The sequence below is a fragment of the Lottia gigantea genome (assembly GCF_000327385.1).
Source record: "Lottia gigantea unplaced genomic scaffold LOTGIsca_6, whole genome shotgun sequence".
NCBI lineage: Eukaryota > Metazoa > Mollusca > Gastropoda > Lottiidae > Lottia > Lottia gigantea.
The window spans coordinates 1,429,198-1,451,922 of NW_008710049.1; the positions used below are offsets into that span (position 1 = coordinate 1,429,198).

The 22,725-nt window shown below is 31.1% G+C and overlaps 2 protein-coding genes across 2 annotated transcripts; both read right to left on the reverse strand.

The window, feature by feature from the left end:
* Positions 1–2,431: 2,431 nt before the first annotated feature.
* Positions 2,432–6,319, reverse strand: LOTGIDRAFT_154612 (hypothetical protein; the record flags this gene model as incomplete). Its single annotated transcript, XM_009063825.1, has 6 exons — positions 2,432–2,466; positions 2,789–2,959; positions 3,623–3,718; positions 3,890–4,105; positions 5,412–5,618; positions 6,227–6,319. Coding segments are annotated over 6 exons (818 nt in total), but the record flags the coding sequence as incomplete, so codon positions are not given.
* Positions 6,320–6,800: 481 nt separating this feature from the next.
* On the reverse strand, positions 6,801–21,479 carry LOTGIDRAFT_107273 (hypothetical protein; the record flags this gene model as incomplete). Its single annotated transcript, XM_009063826.1, has 20 exons — positions 6,801–6,932; positions 7,279–7,413; positions 7,617–7,763; positions 7,936–8,019; positions 8,192–8,319; positions 8,787–8,886; positions 9,250–9,484; positions 12,485–12,592; positions 12,833–12,897; positions 13,162–13,435; positions 13,717–13,957; positions 14,084–14,192; positions 14,493–14,696; positions 18,961–19,068; positions 19,255–19,419; positions 19,586–19,690; positions 19,937–20,054; positions 20,262–20,452; positions 20,855–20,959; positions 21,273–21,479. 20 exons carry the CDS (start codon positions 21,477–21,479, stop codon positions 6,801–6,803), a joined length of 2,961 nt encoding a protein of 986 aa, XP_009062074.1.
* Between the last annotated feature and the right edge of the window lie 1,246 nt (positions 21,480–22,725).

The window sequence follows — 22,725 nt, forward strand, 5'->3', positions numbered from 1 at the left end:
TTGCCCGGGAAATCAGGGATTATCTTTTTTAAGATCATGACACACAAGCATCTGAAAGGGAGCAAGAAATCATAATAGAACTATAAAAATATTTTAACGAGTAAAATAGCAAGGTTAAGGATGTTTATTGAGGTTTTGGGATTGGGTGTTTAAATTTCAACCAATGACATGCAACAGTTTTCATTCAACATTTGATTCAGACCTTGGGTTCTTCAATAAATAAAATCAAATAATCATTTTCTAAATAAAACAAATGGAAAGGTTCTTCCCCAAGCATATGACACAACCTTCCTGGCATAGATTTCTGACATGTTTAGAAAGGTTCATTAATGAAAACCCAGGTAAGGTTTGGTTAACAAAACTGAAATGCCTCTAAAGTTCAATGGGTTTTTATGTAAATTTTCTTAAATTATGAAATTCTGGTTCAACCATGGTTTTCATTCTTAATTTAAAAACATTCTTTATAATTTTCTTTTAACCGCCTAAAAAATGTGCTGTTGACCCCTTTCATTCCACTTTCTAAAAAATCTTGTTCTCTCTAACCTGCAGAGTTCAGACTAAGGTGGGATTTACATTAGACTAGAAAAAGGTATGGTAAACTTTGCTGTATGTGATCTAATTCTTCATTCGAAGTGGAATAAACTGAATGATTTAAGCTTTGAAGATAATGCTCAGTCTTCATATATGTTTCTATTTGGAAGGAGGCTCCATCATTTCATCTTTATTTTCTTATTTTCCAGATTAAAGTAATCTCAGCCTTAGATGAGAATTAAAACACACACGTTTAATCAAACCTGCAAAAAACATGGATATTACTAGTAGGTCAAGCAATATTTGATAAAATACAGCAAATAAAAAACAGCTTCATTATTATTTATTTACAAGTATGTACAAATTCAATGTAAATGCAACCAGTGCATTATAAATAAACATAATATAAGCTAAAAAATGAGGAATTCAACATTATTTCAACGTCCTACATAACATGATTCTGGGCAATTCAGAGCTACATTCCATTAATCTTTACTTAGTTAGCTGTAAAGATTCTAAATATAAAATAAAGTTGACATATTGAACAATTTCTAAAATTCTATTAACAGATGTACTGCCATACAACACTACGAAAATGTTCCCTTAAAGTGAAGAGTAAAACTATAAGAATTGAACAAAGTACAGATATTCCAAAAACTGAGGTATCAACAAAACTTTAAGTGCTGTCAAAATAAACCAGATAATTAGACGTGTCTGTATTTGATGCCAATTTAAACAATAACTAACAAATAATTTTTAAAGTTTTTTAATAATCTGTTTACATCATAATCTTTACAAGATTGGAAACATATTTTTGAATAGATTTCAGGAAAGCCCAAAAACCATGTTATGTAAGTTTCTATTCAGGGCATTATTCTTAATATCAATAAAACAAAATAATTATCTTGGTTTCGAGTAGCACCATATTCACAGTTTGTTTTTAAAAGATCATGTTAAAAAGCTTTAAAACTTTCATGTGACCTTATTATAGTTGTCTGGTTTTAACATCATTACAATGATCAGAATGGTTTTTGAAATGGTGTTTTATATTCAAGCTAAACATTCCCTTAAATCAACAAACGATAACCGCAATCATGGTTTACACTAACGATTTCAAATTCTGGTTAATTATAAATGTTGATTTTCACTATAGGTATTATCATTTATCAAAGTCACATTTTCCCAGTGTTTGTCAATATTCATACTGTTGTTGTTTGACACCTTATAGTCATGTCATTGAGTTCAGTATAAAATATATTCCAGAAGGTTGAAAGGCTGACAACTTGCTTTTACTCTGTAGTAAGAAAATCACTTGGAATTCTTTATTTTCACCAGGTTTTATCTACTAGGATTTTATAACTCCATTTATGTTTGTAGCAGAATCAAGACACTTTTATGAAGCACATTAAAACTTGGCAAGATCTGTTTAAAATACCGGTTTAAAAACTAAATCCATAAAATGCCGACAGACTTGGCAAAAAAAATTGTCCATTTTAAAATAAAAATATGCTGCGGCATCTCATAAAAGCACTCTAAAATAATGTGTTACTAACGTTACTGAGTTTTTGAGTATTCAAATCTTAGCACAGAAGGCGATTAACCTTATATTGTCATGTGACTGGTCTGAGCCAATCAAAAGTCTGTATCTTGTAAGATTATTCAAATAGATCTTCTCCAATCAAATGTTAGAATGATTATCATGTGATCCTTGTAATCTCACAAGATTCTATAGAGTCTTCAACTAATTCACCAATAAGATCACTGGAATCATGTAAGTCAAGATGGTTGCCATAGTAATGTGAATATTTCTATATCACAGTCTGAGACAGATATACATTGCACCAGAAATAGCTGTATTGAGTGTTTAGTTGTCTCCTTAAGAGGAGTTATCCCCCTTATGTCAAACAGCAGACACTTGTTCTTCATCAGCACATTCTGAAATATATAGGGAATACATTTTGAAAACTATGATTTTCTCTTAGTTCAAAAATTTAAATGTTCTCTTCCAAGACTTTTTTCAAATGAAAGATTATCCCACTGAAATATCATAATAAGTTGTAAAGGGTTGCTTTAGCAAGAGTAGATTCCAAAATGCTCAGCACGTGAGAGCAAGATAGAATATCGTTGTTAAATAACCCTCAGTAGAGAAACTCATATCTTCATCAGGGTTGCACATAATTTATGGGTGACAATGCAGAGCAATGAAATATCATGCATCCCATTCATTTAATGATGTTACCATGGCGATAATACATACCGCTATTTGGAATATCATAATCACTATCCTGATAATACCCTGCAGCATTCGCTCGTTCCATGTGATACAACTGTTTCTGCCGTGCCAAGTTGGCCATGTGTGCAGCTGCCTGGTAATCAGGTAATGGCGGCCGTCGCCCATAGTGTGAGTGAGGTATGTAACTACCAGAAACTAGAGAAGAAAAATAGAAGAAAAGGGGAGATAAGCAACATGCTATTATTGCAGACAACATTTGGTTCATGGGCAAAAGACATTATTAGTTAATTTGTTTCTTTTACTTTCACAATAGTTATTATCTTGTAGATATAGACAAATTACTAGTCAGATTTTGGTGATCTGGTTGTAAGAAAGGAAAAAATATCATTATTGGTGTCAACCCTTAATTGGTTCAGGTGCAGTTCATTTAATGTGCAAGCTGGATAGATCACAGCTTAAGAGACAAACTTGATATCAATATTAAATGTTAAAGAATGGAATGAAGACTACAACACTGAAGTTATCTAGTTATTTTCATGCTCTTTCCAGTATTTACTCTTTTTTTGAAAATATGTTCTCTATGTCTGACTTTAATATTCGATCAGTATTTGGGTTAACATTTTATCAAAAAAATACACTCTAATGTAGGTACTTCAATACAAATTCCAGTCCTTTTATTTGTGAACATGCTCTGATAACCATTCAGATTTCTGTGTTTGTGGTTAATTTTTCATGAAAAAGGTTCAAAACAGTAATGTGCTGTGTCAGAACTGAAGATTTTAAGTGTTAAATTCTGATCATGATGCTTTAGTATGATCATGCATGATTAAAAGTGGAGAATGATTAATGTTGACCTACCATGTGGTATTGAATGAGAAGCTGCGTTCTGCATCACTGTTTGATATGAGGGGAGAGGTGGGCGGGGCCCTGCTGGTAGATGAAGAGATTGAGTACCTGAAATATTGAAATCATTCTATTGGTTTGGATTTTAATAAGATGACCATGAATAAATCAACTTTCCTTATTTTCCCAAGGAAACATAAAGCCAAAATAAGTAATGAACAGCTGTTTAAGACATGGATGCTTCTATCGTTTTTCCTTTAACTTGTGAAGATGAAATCTCACCTGAATGTATGTGTGAATGATGAGGATGAAGATGAGGGTTGGAAGATTTTCTTTGAAATGGTGGAGAATTACACGAGCCAACAGAACTCGTACTATGACTATCAAAATTGGATGACATAATGCTGTTATGTCCAGAATCTGTTTCTGATCCATACTGATGTTGATAACTGTTGATACTGCTGGTTGGAGAGGCAGAGTCTGTGGAATTTATAGAACCTGAAATCACAAACCATTATCAATATACATGTGTAATCTTCTTTATTTCCCAGTGCTATCTACTGTTTGGATGTCATTGATATGTTTATCCCTGTGTGATTTTGTTGTTAAAACAACATTATGTAAAAATTTAGGATGAAACAAAGTAACACAACACACAGCAATTAAAGGCCTATCTAACAACAATTAAATTGATTATGATTTATAAATTGATTTCTGTGACATCTTAATTCATTTGTTTCAAATTCTTCATGCTTTCATTTATCCATTCATATTTTGATCAATTTGTTTTATTTGATTATTATTATATTTGATGATGTTGATTGTGATTATTGATACAGACAGAAAGTAAATATTAATGTCTTGTATTATATCTCTTTAAGAAATTAACTTATCAAGTTTCCATACAATCAAGTTTTGCCTGGTGTGTTCACAATACCATTTGCTAGTTGCGAGATTCATTGATAAAACCATACAACAAAAACTGTAAAACTTGCATACAACTCATGCAAAGAAAGACATCATAAACAATCTATTCAATTCAACATGCTCTTTGCAAAGAAAAGAGAGAAAAGGTTGAAAAGTTGCAAGATCAATCCTTCCATAAAGGCTAATCCTCCTTTTTAAACGTACATTTCAATAAAAAGTACGAAATTTCAATAAAAAAAAATCAAGACCACAGCTAATATCGACATTTGACAAAAAGCAAAACAAATAAAGGATTTGCATATGAGTTGCGGTTCACAGCACGTAGATGGGCAAAGTGAAACAAAAAACATTTTTTTTCTAATATGGCCAGAGAGCAAAAACTAAACTACAAAAAGCTGAAATTCTAAAGATTACATCAGTCTTCAATTATTGAGCACTTTCTCACAACAAAAAGCTGTATTTCCAAATCTCGAGTCCTAAAGGTATATGTAAAGATATTGACTGGCATAACAGGGTATCCATCCACCTTCATATTACACCAATAGTATTTGACATGGAACAAATTATTTGTCTGGGTTAGAACAACTTATGTGGCTGTCCTTACTCAGTAAAAGGAAGGTAACCTTCATCATTTCTACTCATGTTTGATCAGGATTGGTGTATATTCACAAAATAGATACCCACAGACAGAAACCTCCTTACATTTCCTTTAGTACTAAATATATCTGAAAATACTGAATATTGTCAAAATATGATCTTTAAAATATAATGGTGAGAAGTGCCAGTGTAATCAAGACTATTATCTACTGAAAATAGAAACCACAACCATCATGCAGCGAACCGCAACCCAAGCTTAGGGGGGACAACTCTATCTTACCAGTACGACTAGGTTTACGACTAATACCGCTAACAGATGAACTTTCTACAGATAAATTAACTGGTAAAGCTCTGGCATGTCGCGGACTACCATGACGACGTCCATTAATCGGACTCGTAACTGTGGGGACGGGAATTTTTGGATTATGTGGACGAACTTTATCCGATAAGGCCATCAGTTTCCGAACTCGTTCTGGAGAGGCGGTACCTATCAAACAAAAGAGGGAGAGGTCATGTGACCTATAGTCATGCAAACAGAAAAGGATGAAATGCAAAGCATAATGATAATATAGGTTTTCAACATTCATTTCGATAACCCAGTTTGGTCATTACCAGACAGTTCATTTTTCAAATTATACACATAAAATTTTTTTTGCAACAAGGGGGATAAAAATAAAGTCTACACAAACTGTTTTAAAATTCTAGATCTTAATATCAAATTAGCTGCAGTCATTTCTAAAATGAAGGTCAAAAATAATTTAGTCCTGAGAAAAGAATTACTGAAAACTATAGATTATGATTTGTATGAAATAAAGAGGGTTCTATTTTCTTGGTAAAATGACCAAACTAAGGGATTAAGAAAATATTTCAATTTTATGTTTTAAAATCAATTTCTTCTATTTACAACAGATTTTCAATCATTCTCTAAAAATTTGACAAAAAGAAACTTTGACAGAGATGGATTTCACTAATGCAAACAAAATGACAATTTGAAAATTTATCATGCAATCGGTTAATATTGAAAATGAATATTCATGAGAATATTACCAACAACATGAATGTAGCAAGACAAGCAATGCATGCTATGAAACTTACCAAACTTTGGTCCGAGATTGACATGGCGTTTTTCTTCTGGAGTCATACTAGGTGAACCTGTGTTCACACTTGGAGATGGATCTCTCCGGCGAGCTGAAACAAAATTTACGAACCATTGTGAAGATTTCTGACTTTTGATGTTGATAATAGATATTTGTACAAAAATCAACAATAAACAGAATCTTACATTTGAAAGAAAAGCATCCAGAAAACATTGTAAACCTATAACAGATATACTCCAAAGATATCTAGACACTTCCAGAGATATAAGCCAGAATAGCTCACTATGTTCAGTGGCAATATGTCATAGCACCTATATTACCATAAAATATAGTAGAAATATGTTTTTAAATGATGACCATATCATTTTGTACTTAACATCTAAACAACCTTATCATTAAACAAACAGGAAACAAATTTTACCCTCATAATTAATTCAAGACATTTCCTTGTTTTCTTTTCCTTATTGTTAATGTGTAACTTTATTAATGTTCAGACTGAGCAAGACAACATATTTTAGTTTGGCATTGCCATGGTTTAGTGATAATTCAACATAATCTCAACATTTCACAAATCAGCCAAATAATCTGATCTTGTAATACATACCTGGAACTTCACAAGTATTAGATAATACCTTCAATTCATCTTCATCAATTATAACATTAATATTAGATAGGTAAGACTTGACACGCCGTACCATCTGAGCCTACAAATAAATATATTGATTTTTACAAGGCTGTTGGAATTTGGAATAAGCCATTGACTGGATCAGTTAATTACTATGTTTAACATAGAATTATTCAGATGACATTGGTGCTACAGCCATGTTGGAATACTAACATTAAACTTATTCATTCTGTGTTTCAGACACAGAAAACAGGCAGACCCTTTCAGTGTATAGAGAGGGTCATTTTGCCAGGACTGCAAATCCTTTTTGATTTTCAACTTTCTAGGGATCTTTAACATGCAGTCTGTAGCACAGGGTTTTATGTCTATCTCTAACAGGGAGAAACTGAATTGCGATTCTAAAAAATATATTTATATTTTATTACCTCTTCATACATTTTTTTAGGGTTTGGAACAGTGGACCCTCGTCGTATTTTGGTACGTTTTAAAGTAGCTACACCGGAGACTAGAGAAGAACTCGAATACATTGTTGATGTTCCTAGAAACATCGTACTCACGTCCTGTATGAAAATAACAAAATAAATTAATTATGAAGTCTTGGAATGTTAGGATCTTTAACTCAATCACAGAACGAAATCGGGTGATCAAGAAGGTTAAGCAACAACATAATACATTACATATTATGCATGTTTTTTGTACTGAACCTTTGATTCAGTTTCCAGCAGATACTAGTAAGGCTTTGTAAAATTTATGAAGTACTTACATATTTGGCAGAACTCATGTTACAGATGTGCCTAATTTCTTTAGCTATCATTCGTAACTTTTCAAAGTTTATCAAACCATCTACCATGGTGTCATTTCCAAGTTCAATAAATGTTAAATCTTTCTTTACTACGGGGAAAAAAGGAAGCTAAAAAGAAATCAAACAATATGTTATCTTTCTTGAAGCAGATTTGTACTGTCTACTATGGGATAAAAAATCTTTTGAAGGAAATCTTCATGCATATATTCAATACTCCACAGTGTGGTAAATACACATCAATAATAAATTCAATTCAACATTAAAGTCTATAAAATCATACCATTGGAGCCTGTACATGGTCACTAATGATGAGATTCCTGTATTTCGCCATATTTCTAGATGGATCCATCAAAGCTTGTAAATCCTACAAATAATTGACAGAAACCTATATAACTACCCTTGTCAAAATTATAAAAGTAAGTTATTTAGATAATATACAATTGATATGTTAAATTAGTTTTCAGCTAATGTGTTATATGTCATTAAAACAAACAAATGGTTCCCAAACACAAGGAAAATTATCTTTAATTACTTACGTCGAACATTTTACAGTATTTAGTTGGTAGACGTTCCCATGTATTCCGTAATCTGGAAACTGAACCATGTCCCAATCCACTGATTATAGCAAACATTGAATTAAAATTCTTACAATCTTTACAATGTTCTGAAAGTAAAATCATCACACTTTAGTGTAAGATAAGGTAGACAACAACTAACTCTTGATAGATAGAGTCTGCTATAATTTATTATAATCATTGTCATAAGAGTCTACACAGATGCCATCTTTGCAAAAGTCATTAGGTTCAAGGGATTGTAAATTAAACTTTTAATGTGCATTGGGAACACCGATAGCATCAATTTGCATCTTTCTAATTCTTATTCAGAAGTCTGTGGTTCTTGCATAAATAGACCGTGTAGCTATCGCAAGAGTTTGAACAGTGATGCTATATACGTTTAAGCACTTTTATAATAAGATGAACCACAGAAATCTGTTGGAATGATGCAAATAGAAGCCAGAATCCTTAAGGAAGTGAAGATAACTGGTCATGTAAGACAAAATCACATCCTTTCAGCAATAGTTGGAGAAATAGCCCTGGAAAATTAGAACCTTTATCTAACATTTATACTTACTGGCTATTTTGATAAAATGTTTGATTAGCTTCATTCGTTTGACTAGATTTAATTCACTACAGATTTCTGTTACTACCCAAAACATTTCTTTATTTACCAACTGAAAATACAAAACATAATTTAATCACACAGAGAAAATCAACAAATATCCAACATCAGAAGAAGCCTTTAATATTTTGCTTATACATCATATCATGCACCAGTGAATTAGCCTGTGAAATATACAACAGATTAAAGTCAGTTATCCTCTACCAGGACAATTCTTTATTTCACTATGAGAACTATGAATAAGAGCTTAATCTTGAATTAAATTATTTTCATAATTCAGACAATATAAGGTTATTTTCATTCAATGTCCATTCAGCAAATCATCTTTCATGAAAAATGGCTGTAGTATATGGAACTTTTCCATCACAAATCAAAGTTCAAACTGAATGAATAGCAAATATATATGATAACAAACCTCTGCGAATTTATCAAGTGCTGGGCAGCCATATTTAGATTTGAGATTAAACAAATCATCAATGTATTCTGTGGGTTCAATTTCTCGGAAAACTTTAAAGTCTTCTAGAGTAAGCTGTGATGCAACCTCAGCAGTGTTTAGTTGCAGGATGTTAATCTGGCTTTCTTTGATCAATTCTCCCATCAATTCATCCGGTACCAGGGTTTCTGTGCTCATATTATTCTTGAGGTAGTACCTAAGAGCACGAGGGAGCGTTCGTCTATGTTCCGGAAGGCAGATAAAAAGAAGTGTTAGCCCCTAGCAATAGCCGTCAACAAATTGTGGTTACTTAACTGTGATTTCTAGGCTACTGTCAATTTATTAAAATGTCCATTCCCTTTTCTCCTTGAAGTTTTGAATATTTAACAAAATATTTTTGGTGACAATGATACATGCTTAGGTTAGGCTACAACAATGAAGAAACAATTCATTGTGTTATATTTAATAAGCCAATAAAAAGCAGTATTAAATTATATCAGCCAATGAAAGAGTATAATACAATATTTAAACAGGGATGAGGAATTCAAACAACAGCCAATGAAATTGTAGCATTTATCAGTTAATGAAACGCCAATATCAAACAACAAATGAAACAAAAGTATGTTACAGCCAAGGGAAGGAACTTTTGACAGTAGCGCAGATTGACATGCAAACATGCGTTGTCAATATTTAACGAACATGCAAGAAAGACATAACCATGACAATGACATGCATACAATTGTCCATTCTTTTATGTATCTTTTTTCAGTAATATATCTTGAAATATAGCCAAATTAGAAGAAAATAAACAAATAAAAGACATAAAAAAGAAAAAAAAATAACAGATAAAATAAACCAATATCCCAAAATTAATAACTTATAAATAACATATCATTCCATGCTTTTGTTGATCAAATTTTGAAATTATATTTGTTGGTATTGCCAGATATTCACGTTGAAGCCCAATTTCATTTGAATAAGATTCGATTGCATGACATTGTTTACAAAAATATATCGAACCAAATAAATCAATGTATAACTATTAAACTATATAAATTTTTGTATTTTTCAAAACTTGATCGTAAAAGAAAAGATTCTAAATGTTGAATATTCTTTAGTTAATGTCTGACTTGATATTGAAAAGTAAATTGTACAATACTGGTATATAACATGAAATTAGTACTTTATCACAAGATAGCTGATCAAGATAAATTAACCATTTTCTGGCATGTTTAACAGAGTCAGATGATGAGACAATTATACAGGAGTCATTATGACAACCTGATTTTGACACGGATCCATACATAAGAAGCATCTGTTCTAATGAAAGCTGATACATTAAAAGTTATTGAAATATTTAAGCTATTTTCTATCTATAAAGCCAAACATTAATTAAACCATTTTCACTTAGTATGTTAATTAAGCTCGGAACACAAAATTTTCACTTTCAAGACATGATAATTACTTTAAATATCTCTTGCAAATTTTTGCAATTTAAAAAAAAAATCATTGAAATCATGAATATTTTGTGTTCAAAAAGCAAAGCCATACACCAAGAGGGTTAGATAAAAAGATTTCAAAATAAAAAGGACATTAAAAGCAAATGAATGAAAATGAACATAAAACAAAAGAAATATTCAAAAATGGTTTTCAACATTTTCAAATATTTTGAAACAAAACAATGAAAACAAACAAAGGGAAAGGAACACCTTATCCATGGAAACCAGGGAGAAAACCAAAATTATAAAGTTAACTTTTGCCACAAACACAAAAAGTTTGACAAAAATAAATTAGTTGAAACTAGAGAATGACAACAATTTAAAATTTTGGGGAATTTCATGCAAATTTCTGGCACCGTTCGCCCCAAAATTAACCAATGAAAAAAATTACAACATAAATCCCACCACATTTACTGAGTTTTGGCTTTTGACTGCAAGGGGCATAACTCTTCTGAAAAAATCTGCAATTCTGGATCATCAAGTGTTCACTTTTATCATAAGTTCAGAGACTTGATGTGCAAGTGTAAATTTTCGCTTATTTAAAATTTATATTCTCCAATTAAAAATCATGGGAAGCGAGAAATTTTTGTCTTGGATATCAAGTCTATTTGAACAAATACACAATATATCATTATATATATATAAAACAGTAGGGTCAGACTAGAACATAAAGGTCTCTAACACAACATAACATGTAGGGAAACAGACACAATATGAATGGGGATATAGGGGATATAAATTCTGTTTCACTTGTGTCGATCAATCAACTTTCAAATAAAGATCCCCCTTTTCAGCACTTAAAATTTTTGAAAATTCTTTCATTTGTTTCTTAAATTCTGATAGACCTCTAGTCTGACCCTCAAACTTTTGTAAGAGTATACTACTAATAATAACAAGTAAATAGTATATATTTCAATTTTTAAATTTATTGTGACATGCATTCAGTGCAATAAATATGGCATTAAAATTCATGAGAAATATAATATGCTCTTAAACCTTAAAAAAAGTAAGAAAATATCAACAATTCAATAAAAATGATATGTTAGTAATTTGACATGGGACAAATGTTAAGCAGAAGCGCTAAATTTAGATTTATCATTTTGAAATATGACACTAACCCTTTAAGGCTAATATGTGACAGAAAACATATCATTGAAATATATAGAAATACTTCCATTTGACTTGAAATATAACAAAAGTAAGCTCAAAATACACCATGTTTATCTTCTCATAATTGCCAATTAAAAGGTTAATATCTCATCATAACAAAATGATAAATCAATTCTTATATTCTATATCATTTCTAAACTCAAATATTTTCTGAATTTATTTGTTATCTAGGTTTGAAGCATCATGTATTTAACAAGGTAGGTTTCTCAGTGAAAACAAGAAAATGTATAGTAAATCACGGACTAGTTTCATGAAATCCATTGGACTAAAAAGTTGATTCTGGTCATTTGATATATTTATTTTTATTGATTCTAAATTTTCTACTGATGTTCCACAAGAAACCATACACTGTTATTCCTAGTGCCATCTTAAAAGTTCTATCAAAAGTTAAAATACTTTAGAAAAAGATTGAATGATTTTCAGACAACTTAATTTTCTTAGAAAAATTAACTTTTAAGCAATCTTTATGAGACCTGTCCTATGAGGGTCTACTTCTATCCTAATTCCTAACTGATTAAAAATCTACCTGATAAAAATTAGTAACATACCTGGCATTCAGATTGAGGCGGTCTGGAAGATTTTGAAGTTGTTCTGGTAAACGTTTCTGTTTTACAAGTTTATCATTTTCTACTGTAACTTCACACAATGAGAAATTACTAAAATGTAAAACATGACATGTAAGGATGTTAATCTGGTTGCCTCGTCTATCTAGAGTCAAATATATCCAATAGAGGACCAAAACTATTGTAAACTCTTTCTCAAATATTGACTTTACATAAAATCTAGATTTAAAAAAAAATCACTAAACACTAAATCGTTCTAAAATTAACGAGAAAAAGACGCCTACTATAAAGTTCTTTTAGAAGAATATTAGAAGATAATGGAAATATTCTTACCAACTAGATTCTGTTACACCAAATTCTTGAAGAGCTAACATCACCACTTCTTTAGCTGTAGTTTCCTATAAATTGATATATAGAAAGATAATAATAGTGGCAAAAGAATAGGTATAAAATGCATTGCGTCTCAAAAATTAAGAAGTAAATGTAACATTATATTCTTAGTCAAAAAAAACAAAATTTGAAATATTTTATCATTTATGTTTAATACAAAACAAATATGGATTGAAATACAGTGCTTTTTTAGATGCATTTATCTAATCAAATCTACTTTCTCGACAGATCTTTCTGTGCCAAATACATTAAACTTCAATTTCAGGTCTTACCTTGTGTATCAATAAATATTTAAAACTCTGATCAGCCCTGTAAACCTTGACTACATGTTCTGGAAAGTCTGTGGTGAGATTATCGATAGCAAATCCTAGAGATGATAAGTCTGGATTGGAAGCCGAGAGATGATTGCACATGCCCACGGTGTTTGATGATGATGATGAAGATGTAGATGATTTCCGTGAAGGTTTTGAGTTGGTGTATAAACTTTCATCAGAATGGTTGATATTACTGTTAGATTCACTGAAATGACAGAGATAATAAATCATACTGGATGACTATTACTACTGTGATATCATACCAGTAAAGTCATAAGGAGCAATTACAGATTTGGGTAAATGGCAAAAAGGAATTTTCATACATTTTTCATAATTCCATGCAAACATTGGTTAACAATTACTGATAGTTTGAAAGCATCAATACTACTTCAAAAGAAACAGTAGTGACTTTATATTTGTTCATTCAAGATCACCTAACTAGCACCAATCTTTCTCAGAAAGTAATAAGTCTATATAATTATTAATGTGAACTAAAGATGAAATATGACTAACCTGCCCAGTGTTTTATTGGGTATGATATTCATTTTCATCAGAGCTTTCTTTAATTTAGGTTTATTAGTAAACATAAATCCTTTATCTTTCTTCTCTTTCTTATCCTTGATATTAGATGTTATAACTGGCACAGACTGCTCTAAATCAGGGGCAGATAACCTCTGTTTAGGTGGACCAATAAAATCTGGTTTCATCTTTCGTGGAGTTGTTTTCTCAGATTCTTGTAGTAAAGATTTAAATTCTGAAAAATAAAAAAAATCTCTTTAAACTACTGAGGTTGTTTTGGCAAGTAAGATATCTATCTATTAGATCACCTTTGTATCCTTTTCTTCACTGATCCCTTATAAGATTTAAAACTTTCACCTACCATGTAAATTAGATTTAACAGTAATAGAGAGATGAGTTGTTCCTCGTAATATTTCTAATGCTCTGTTGTGAGATATATGACTAAAATTGTTTCCATTTACTTCCAAAATCTGAAAATAATAAAAAGTTTTCAGTTTTTTCAAAGCTCATATCTATGGCTTGTAGCCATAGTATTGTCCAACACAAACAAGCAATAGTTTTTACAAAAACAGAAACATACCAGTTACCCACTTTCCACAATAAGCTTCAGTACAAAACAATGATCACAGACAAAGACATAACAAAGTAACAAGTAACAGCTTATGTTAAATAACACATAGCTGATGTGTCAACCTATCAGATTTTACCTGATTTCATAAACAGCAAAGAACTCATTCAATAACCAATCATATTAAAGTTTACAGGCTTACCTGATCCCCTCGTTTCAACCCTGCCTCATAAGCTTTAGAATTTTTCTCTACTTTTGTGATAAATATACCATGCCCTCTTTCTAATCCGCCTAATATTGAGAAATGGAGTATCTCTTCCCTTGTGCCGCGGGTTAACGTTACGGCCCTTTTTCTGGCTTTAGCTGCACATGCTATGTTCAACAAGCGATGCTGTCCCTCCATTCTCTAATATAGAAGTAAATAAAAACACATCACCCATTGGTTAAAAGTATACATGGGACAAAGGTCATAATGAATTAAGAATTTAATCAAATTTTTCAAAAATATTTGAATAAATCTAAATTTTTCTTTGCCAAACTTGGCTGAAATTGAAAAATTTGACTATATTCATGTATTAGCATCTAGTCTAGCAATATATTTATAACTAAAATTCTACATAATATGGGACAGTATATGTGGGACAATAACATAGAATAATATCTTCCTTTTGGTTTAACCAGTAAATATATCTTTATGAGTTGTACAGGTATTCACAATCAAATTAATCTAAGACATAAAATATCATTCTCAGTTTTTGCATGAAATTCAATGCTGTGATATGAAGGGATTTTTGATTGCAAATGGTTAGCTTATAAAAGCAAGAATTCAAAGCGGACAGAGCCTAGATTTTATCCAAAAAAATATTCTGAAATTTATCAATAGTTTTATCCAATCAATTAATTATCAAAACTTCTCAATTAAAAAAAATAATTCGAAAAGCCTTTTTTTCTGAAATGTAACTTATTAAACAATTAATAAAGATTAGAAAACTAGAGCCACTCGTGGCACAGAGTGGGACTTAGCAAATGTAGCAATTTGCTAAAGACCCCGAAAAAATCAACCATCGACGATAATTAGGTCAAGCGCAAGAACAAGTCTAAAGTTGATAATTTTCTATTTTTTAGAAGATTCTAATACCGGAAGTAGACGTCAGACCTCACAAATGAAAGTATCAGCAGATAGCCAAGGTCAATGACCTTTGATCTTGTAAAGGAGAAGGTCTAAAAGGTCAAGATCAAGAGATATACGTCATCAAAATTTCTAATTGCATACGACTATAAAACCGGAAGATGACATAGGACAGCAAATATAAAAGTATAAATAGATAGCCAATGCCAATGACGTTTGATCCTAGAAAGGTCAAGGTCAACAAAGGTCAAGGTCAAAAATTGAAAATTTTGAATTTCCAAAACCTGTTCCTTTTTTTGAACTATGAAGCCGAAACAACCGAACTTCTAAGACAAAGTGACTCAAAACATGAGATAATTGTATGCAAAGTTCCATTTTGAACAAGCGTATACTTTGAGTTATGTTCCTGGCCAAAAATGTCAATAATGAGTAATATAACCCAGATGTGCCACGCCCACCTTAATTTTTTTTGCATAGGGTAATAGATATTCCAAATTCAGGTCAAAAGATATAGGTCAACAAATGTCAATAAAGGTCAAAATCGAAAAATGAAAATATCAAAAATGTTAAAACCCGTTCCTTTTTTGGAACTATAAAGCTGAAACAACTGAGCTGTTAACACAAACTGGCCAAAAGGATGAGGTAATTGTGTGCAAAGTCCCTTTTTGAACAAACGTATCCTATGCGAGTTATGCCCCAGCCGCAAAATGTAAACAATTAGTAATTCAACCCGGATGTGCCATGCCCACCCCAATTTTTTTGTCATAGGTGAATTCATATTCAAAGTGTCTAGTTGTATTCCAAATATCAAGGTTCTACATAGAATAGGTCATAAGATATACATACCACAAGATCAAAAAGACACAAATATGGTAAAACTAAACTCAAATTTGAAAAAATCACGAATTTCAATTTTGCTTTAAAAAAGCAATTGTTCTATATCTATGTAAAGTACATGAGAAGCACATTAGAAAACCGAAAAAATTAACCCTCTAGGTTAATTAGGTCATGTGCTAGAGCAGTCGAAAGTTGCGAATTTGGCTTTTTACGGATAGCTATAAAACCGAAAGTACATGTGGGAGGTCAAAGGTCAAAGTATCAAATGATAGCCAAGGTCAATGATCTTTGACCCTATGAAGGTCAAGGTCATCAAAGGTCAAGGTCACGAGACACAAGCCTTTAAAAAGTGAAAAAAATTCGAATGGAAGTTGCAAAAAAGCAAAAGTCAAATTCAAAAATCCATTCGCAACATTTTTGTCGCCATCGACTAAAGTATACACCAACATAAAAATTTGACCAATCCCATTCTCCCCCGAAGCCCCATTTTGAGTTTTATGAAAAAGTATCAAATCAAGATGGCGGCCGAAGTATTTTTTTCGGACTAAATTTTATTTTAAAATCGGCCATAGAATTACGATTAATAACGATATACATAATTTCGTTGAAATATTTCAATCACACCGGAAGTTATTCAACCGGAAGTGAAAATTGATTTTCCACTTTAACCGGAAGTGACGCAAAAATTTTGAATATGTCAAATGGTTTACATTAGTGACATGCATCTTTTATCAAAATTTCAGATTAATCCGAAAAAAACTGAAAAATGGTCCAAAAATTTCGAAAATCGGCCAAAAAATGTATGCTACGAATTTTCGAAATTTGAAATTTTTTAAGTGCTATCAGGTCAGAAATTACAGGTAGATTGTAGAAATGAAAACCCGAAGAAAATCGATGCAAAAATACGCCTTCTAGAGCCGATTTTCGACTTTTTACACATGTTGAACTGTGGCACTCCCGGTTTTGCAAAAATCTTCCAATTTATACTTATGCACATCGTCGCCTATATAGAAGGTCTATGATAGTTGAAAGGTTGTTGCAACTACTGCAGTCTAAGCACAGGAAGGTGTGTAAAAATCGAAAAAAAAAAAATTGACATTTCGATAACAAACTGGGACTTTGCTTTCAGCAATTATCATAATAGCATTTTTGTTAGAAGTAATATAAAGTATAATGGAGTTTAACATCCTACTATTCTTTATGGAAGATTAAACTAAAGACAAGATAAGCTGAGAAAATATAAAGAAACTCAAAGTAGGCCTATGTATCATCAAGCTCTTTTCAATATAAAAGGTAACAAGCTTGCATCAATGACATTGTATATTTTCAAATCAATTATTTTAAATAGTTCTTTCTATAATGCATTTGTGACATTCCTAGATCACATTGTGAATGGCAAAATTTCAGAGTGAAAATGAAATTCATTTGTTTCAAATAAATGAGTTATCTTCAGTGACAATGTGTTACTAGATAATAGAAAGGAGATGAATAATTTTAGAAAGAGAAAAGGTTAACGAGGCTTACAACTTCTATAGGTAAATTATATCTATTTGTAAGAAGCTGTAAGAAATTAAAAATCTACACTAAAAAATTAGCCAAGTTTTACAGAGATTTACATGGAGATTGATCTTATTTAAAAATAAAAGAGAGTAGGTTCAAAAATTAAAATGATATCCATTTCACACAGCACCTGATAAAAATATACCTGAGAATATCTCTAAATATCAAATCTATGTTTAGGCCATATTACATAAATCATCCATGTTTTAAGACATAATATTTCTTTTCAAATATATCAAATTTATAGTAAATGACATTTGTAACAATAAATAATACTAGTAAAATTTGTTTCTAGAATATCTATGTTTAAAATATAGATGATATCATTGTTAAGGATTTGATATACTTATTATGACAATATGTAGCTCTTAAGTCTATAGTTACATAATGTAAAAAGGACAAGTTTGATAAGATATTCTATATGTGACAGCTCAAAATATTTAATCTGAATGTATCTAGTAGTCGAATATTGATGCACATCAAACTTGTCCTTGAATAATAAATCTCTTATAAAATTATGATATATATAAGGTGTTATGAGCTAGCGTGAAAAGCTATTCCATGATGTCCTTACCTCTGGTAAAATAATGGGCTGTAAAAATTGGGATAATGTGATAACATTTATTAATGAAGACATTGTACATTCTTACTACCTACTAATATTGATACTATCACAATGCAAAAGAGAAAAATATTTGCTAATTTGGTGAAACTACAGAGTAGGTTGACATTTACTTTCAACAATTTAGTCATAATTTAATCACCCTCAATCTATTATTGAACTCTTCCACTCTTGTAAGCTTAAATTTTAAGCATATGATACAATATTTGAAAAGTTAATGATTTGACTAGTCCTCAATGTTATCTAACTAGATACTCAGGTGCTTTATCTATCAATGTGATATAATAGGATGTATGTTTGGAAGAGATATGTCTTGTTTTAGGGAATATATATATCTCTATCCTGTAATATTTGATAACATTTCACAATTTTAATCTTCCCATTAGAAATTCTATAAACTTTATTGTGATTTCTATTTTTGATCAACTTTTTTGAGTTTCGTTTAGCAAACATTTTTCAAAGTAACTAATAAAGTATATTTCTACAACAAGCAAAAATAATATCAAAATATCTGACACATACCTCTCTTTCTAGAAGTTTTTCGAAATGTTCGAGAAATTCACACATAGCTGGGTCTGTTTCAAAGTCGTTAAAATGGTTATTCACCCATAACAACACCAGTAATGTTACCTAGAATAAGGAAATACATAATAAAATAAGTTAAATTGACAGAACTGATATATTATGATACTTTCTTGTTATTAATTACTTAAGAAAAAACCTTAAACAGAAGTTTACTTTGCTCACATTTCATGACAACACTTGTCAATAAAGCGAGTCTTCTTTCCAATGAAAAATAAAATTCCATAAACCTACCTTTGGTCTTAGAACAGGTTCTTCAAACCACTGTAATAATTTATTAGCTAATATAATAGGATTATCTAGAAAAGTCCGGGATGTCAGTAAGAAATCTTCACCATACGTGGGGTCCACTGCAGAATGATCTTCCATTAAATGTTGCATTAGTCTCTCTGGTGTACCCTGGGTGACAAAAAAATTGGTCAGTCATTAATACAATTACATAATTCCAAACATATTAAAGCAAATCTAGTAACAATAATACCAATATCAAACCCTTACTTTAACCTTACCCTCATGTTAGTTGACTCATTTCAAAACTTGGAATGCAACATAAAGAGTTACCTACCCTGATAACTATATTGCCCTTTCTGTTTCCACCATCTAATTCACGATGTTCTGTTAACATGACAACTTGACCCTTCTCTTCATGTTTCTTGGTATTCTCTTCTCCCTACAAACATTTTAAATAGTTTAGAATAGTTTGTAAGATAATATAAATAAAGAGCCTTCTATCTGAATCAGAGACAGTAATCTTGAGGTATTTCCAGTAGCATGATATCAGTCACCTTATATTTGTGTTATTAGCCCTCTAATAAAAATAGATCATCTTCTGTCTTTGATTGTCAACCTTCACTGTTTTTTTGTAAGGAAAGACCTGAAGGGACAGGGGAATAGGTTAGTGAGGGTGGTTACCTACCTGATGTAATATTCTATAATAATCAGATTGAGCTATACAGACAAACTGGCAATCATCTACCAATGTTTGCATGACTCCATGATGATATAACTTCTGCATGGTGGGTTTTATACCAAAACTGAAATAGAGTTCATTATGTAAGATTAAAATTATGAGAAGTCTGCTTCTGTCACAGATGTGTTAAAATTTGGATATCAGTACTGGTAATAATTTATGATTAAAATGTTAACAATGTCTCTCCTGTAAGAGACTTGTTTTATTTTGTCTCCTATATACATGGGCTTGAAAATGATTTTACAATAAAACTAAGGTAATAAACACTCACCTATCACCCATCTGTAAATGTTTAGTAGTATTGTCTGGAAACGTGATCTCCACATCTCCATTTAAAATAACTGACCAGGAATCCAGTTCCTCTCCATTCTTCATGACAATAGTTCCAGCCTTCTCTACTACTGCAAACACCATGACAGCACACAGAGATCTTCGTGTAGCTAATGTCATGTTGGAAAATGCCTAAAATTATATTATCATGAACATATTTTAAGATATGGTTTAGATTTTACAATGATCATTTCAACAATCTAACAATAATAATAATTATAATATATTCGTACACAAAAAATGGTACAATTACAAAGAGAAATTCATGTTAAATACTATTCATAAACAATTTCAAGTTGTACATAAACATTCTATTATTTAATTGGTTATAGTTCTGATAGCTATTATAATGATAGCTACACGATGACTACACCTTACAAAATAAATTGTGGACAATAACTGAAAGTCTAAATTAATAGTTTGATAATAAACAACATGTTGAAAAAGAATGATTTGTCTTTAAGATAAAATTCACAATGAGTAATGAAAGAAAAATGTTTCATATAAAACATGTATTGCTGTTTGATTTCCTACCCTAAAATGTTGCATAAATTCTAGTAAGGTTTCAATATCATCTTCTGTTCTGAAGGTAGGATCTTTCTCTAGACATTCTCTTACTGTATCTCTTAATGGTAGAGACTGAAATATAGAGAACATTATTAATAAACAATATTTAGATTTCTTTTACAATAGTTTTACAAAGAAAACTAAATGCAAGTAAATGTCCCTAAATACACTATTAACAACATTATATTGCAAGTTAGTTCAGCCTTAAATCATTTCTTACTATTGCTCTATTTCACACTTCCATGCATTTATTTCAATCAGTTTTTGGCGCATAAAATCAGTTTTTTGAGCATAATCTTCAGATGTTATTTCGACACAATGGAACATTATACTGGTTATCATAAACATACAATCATGAAATATCTAGAGATTTCTTTAAACTTACATCAGTTGATTCAGCATATCCGTCCTCATCATCAGAGTCTACCATACTCTCCATCAATCCAGACAGGTCAATATCTGGATTTTCTCCAGGATCATCTATAGAAGACTGCATCATATCCGACCCAGAATATGCACTTGAAGTATCACTGGCCCGGGAACTACGTTTAAAATATTGATCACTTCGTTGAAATCCTGTATCACTACGCATTCCAACTAGTCCTCCAGAATCATGTGGTAACTGAAAGTATCAGAAATAACAACATAAATCATAAATTTTCTCATAAATAAGATGTTGTTCATTCTGTCATTCAGTCAAAACAAAACAGAATCGCTGCAACTGTCTCTCTATAGTCCTATATAATATGTAACTGATAAAAATATTTGTGACAAAACTGTTATCATTATGTCCCAATTCCATAAAAATGATTTTACAACTTACAACATCACACTAACAACTCTATTTGATGCTGTCTTTACCTTATATATGTAACTTTTTCATTTTATTCTTTTATAGATTCAGACAATGATGTTGTAGGCTGTATTGATAACATATATATAACTTGTCATGTGAAAATATCTTACAAAAACTAGATAATCTGCACAGCACAATTTCATTATCAATTTCCATAGAAAGATGTTTTAATCCTTTCTTAGGATAAATTTTGTAAAGAAATGTCACACTTATTAACCCTTAGAATCATTACATAAACAGGAATATGTGGCTTGAATACCAGAGGTCAAAATACTTATATAAATTATGACATTAGTTTCCAATGACTTTAAATATTTCAATGTTTGTAACTCAAATCTAAATTAAAAAGATGCCACTTGTTATTTGTGAAAACTATACTTTCAGGTGGTCACTGAAGCAGTGACACTTTTGAGCATTTAGTCACATAAAAACGAATTTCCACTAAAAAAGGAGAAAAAAGAGGGATGGTATATGAGATAATGTAGAGAAAGACCAGACATGTACTGATACATGAATCTGACCTTAACTCATGGAACCTTATGATCAAGCCATACTATTGTCCTATATTACAAAGTAAGGTGAGGTCTGATTATATTACTAGACTTTGACACCACAGGATATGAGAGACTTGAACTTAGTTTCCAGTTGAATATATATTTAGTATGTTATTTCAAATAGCCCTTGTCTTGGTTTCTTTTTATGTGGCTTAATCATTTCCTGAATAAGTATAATTTGAACCTAGAATCAACCCAGTTAGCTTACTATACAACTAGAAGCTTTTATATATACAATAGTAAGGAAATGTGTCACAAAGAGCTTCTTTTCCGTTTAGATTGAAACTTTTACTATATATAATCTAATAAGCTGTTAAGTTGCTCCTGTTGGACTGGTCAGAACAACTTACTATTTGATGAAACAATCATTTGACATTCTACTATTCTGCACAGAGACAGAATTCGATACAGAATTGTACAATGGTATT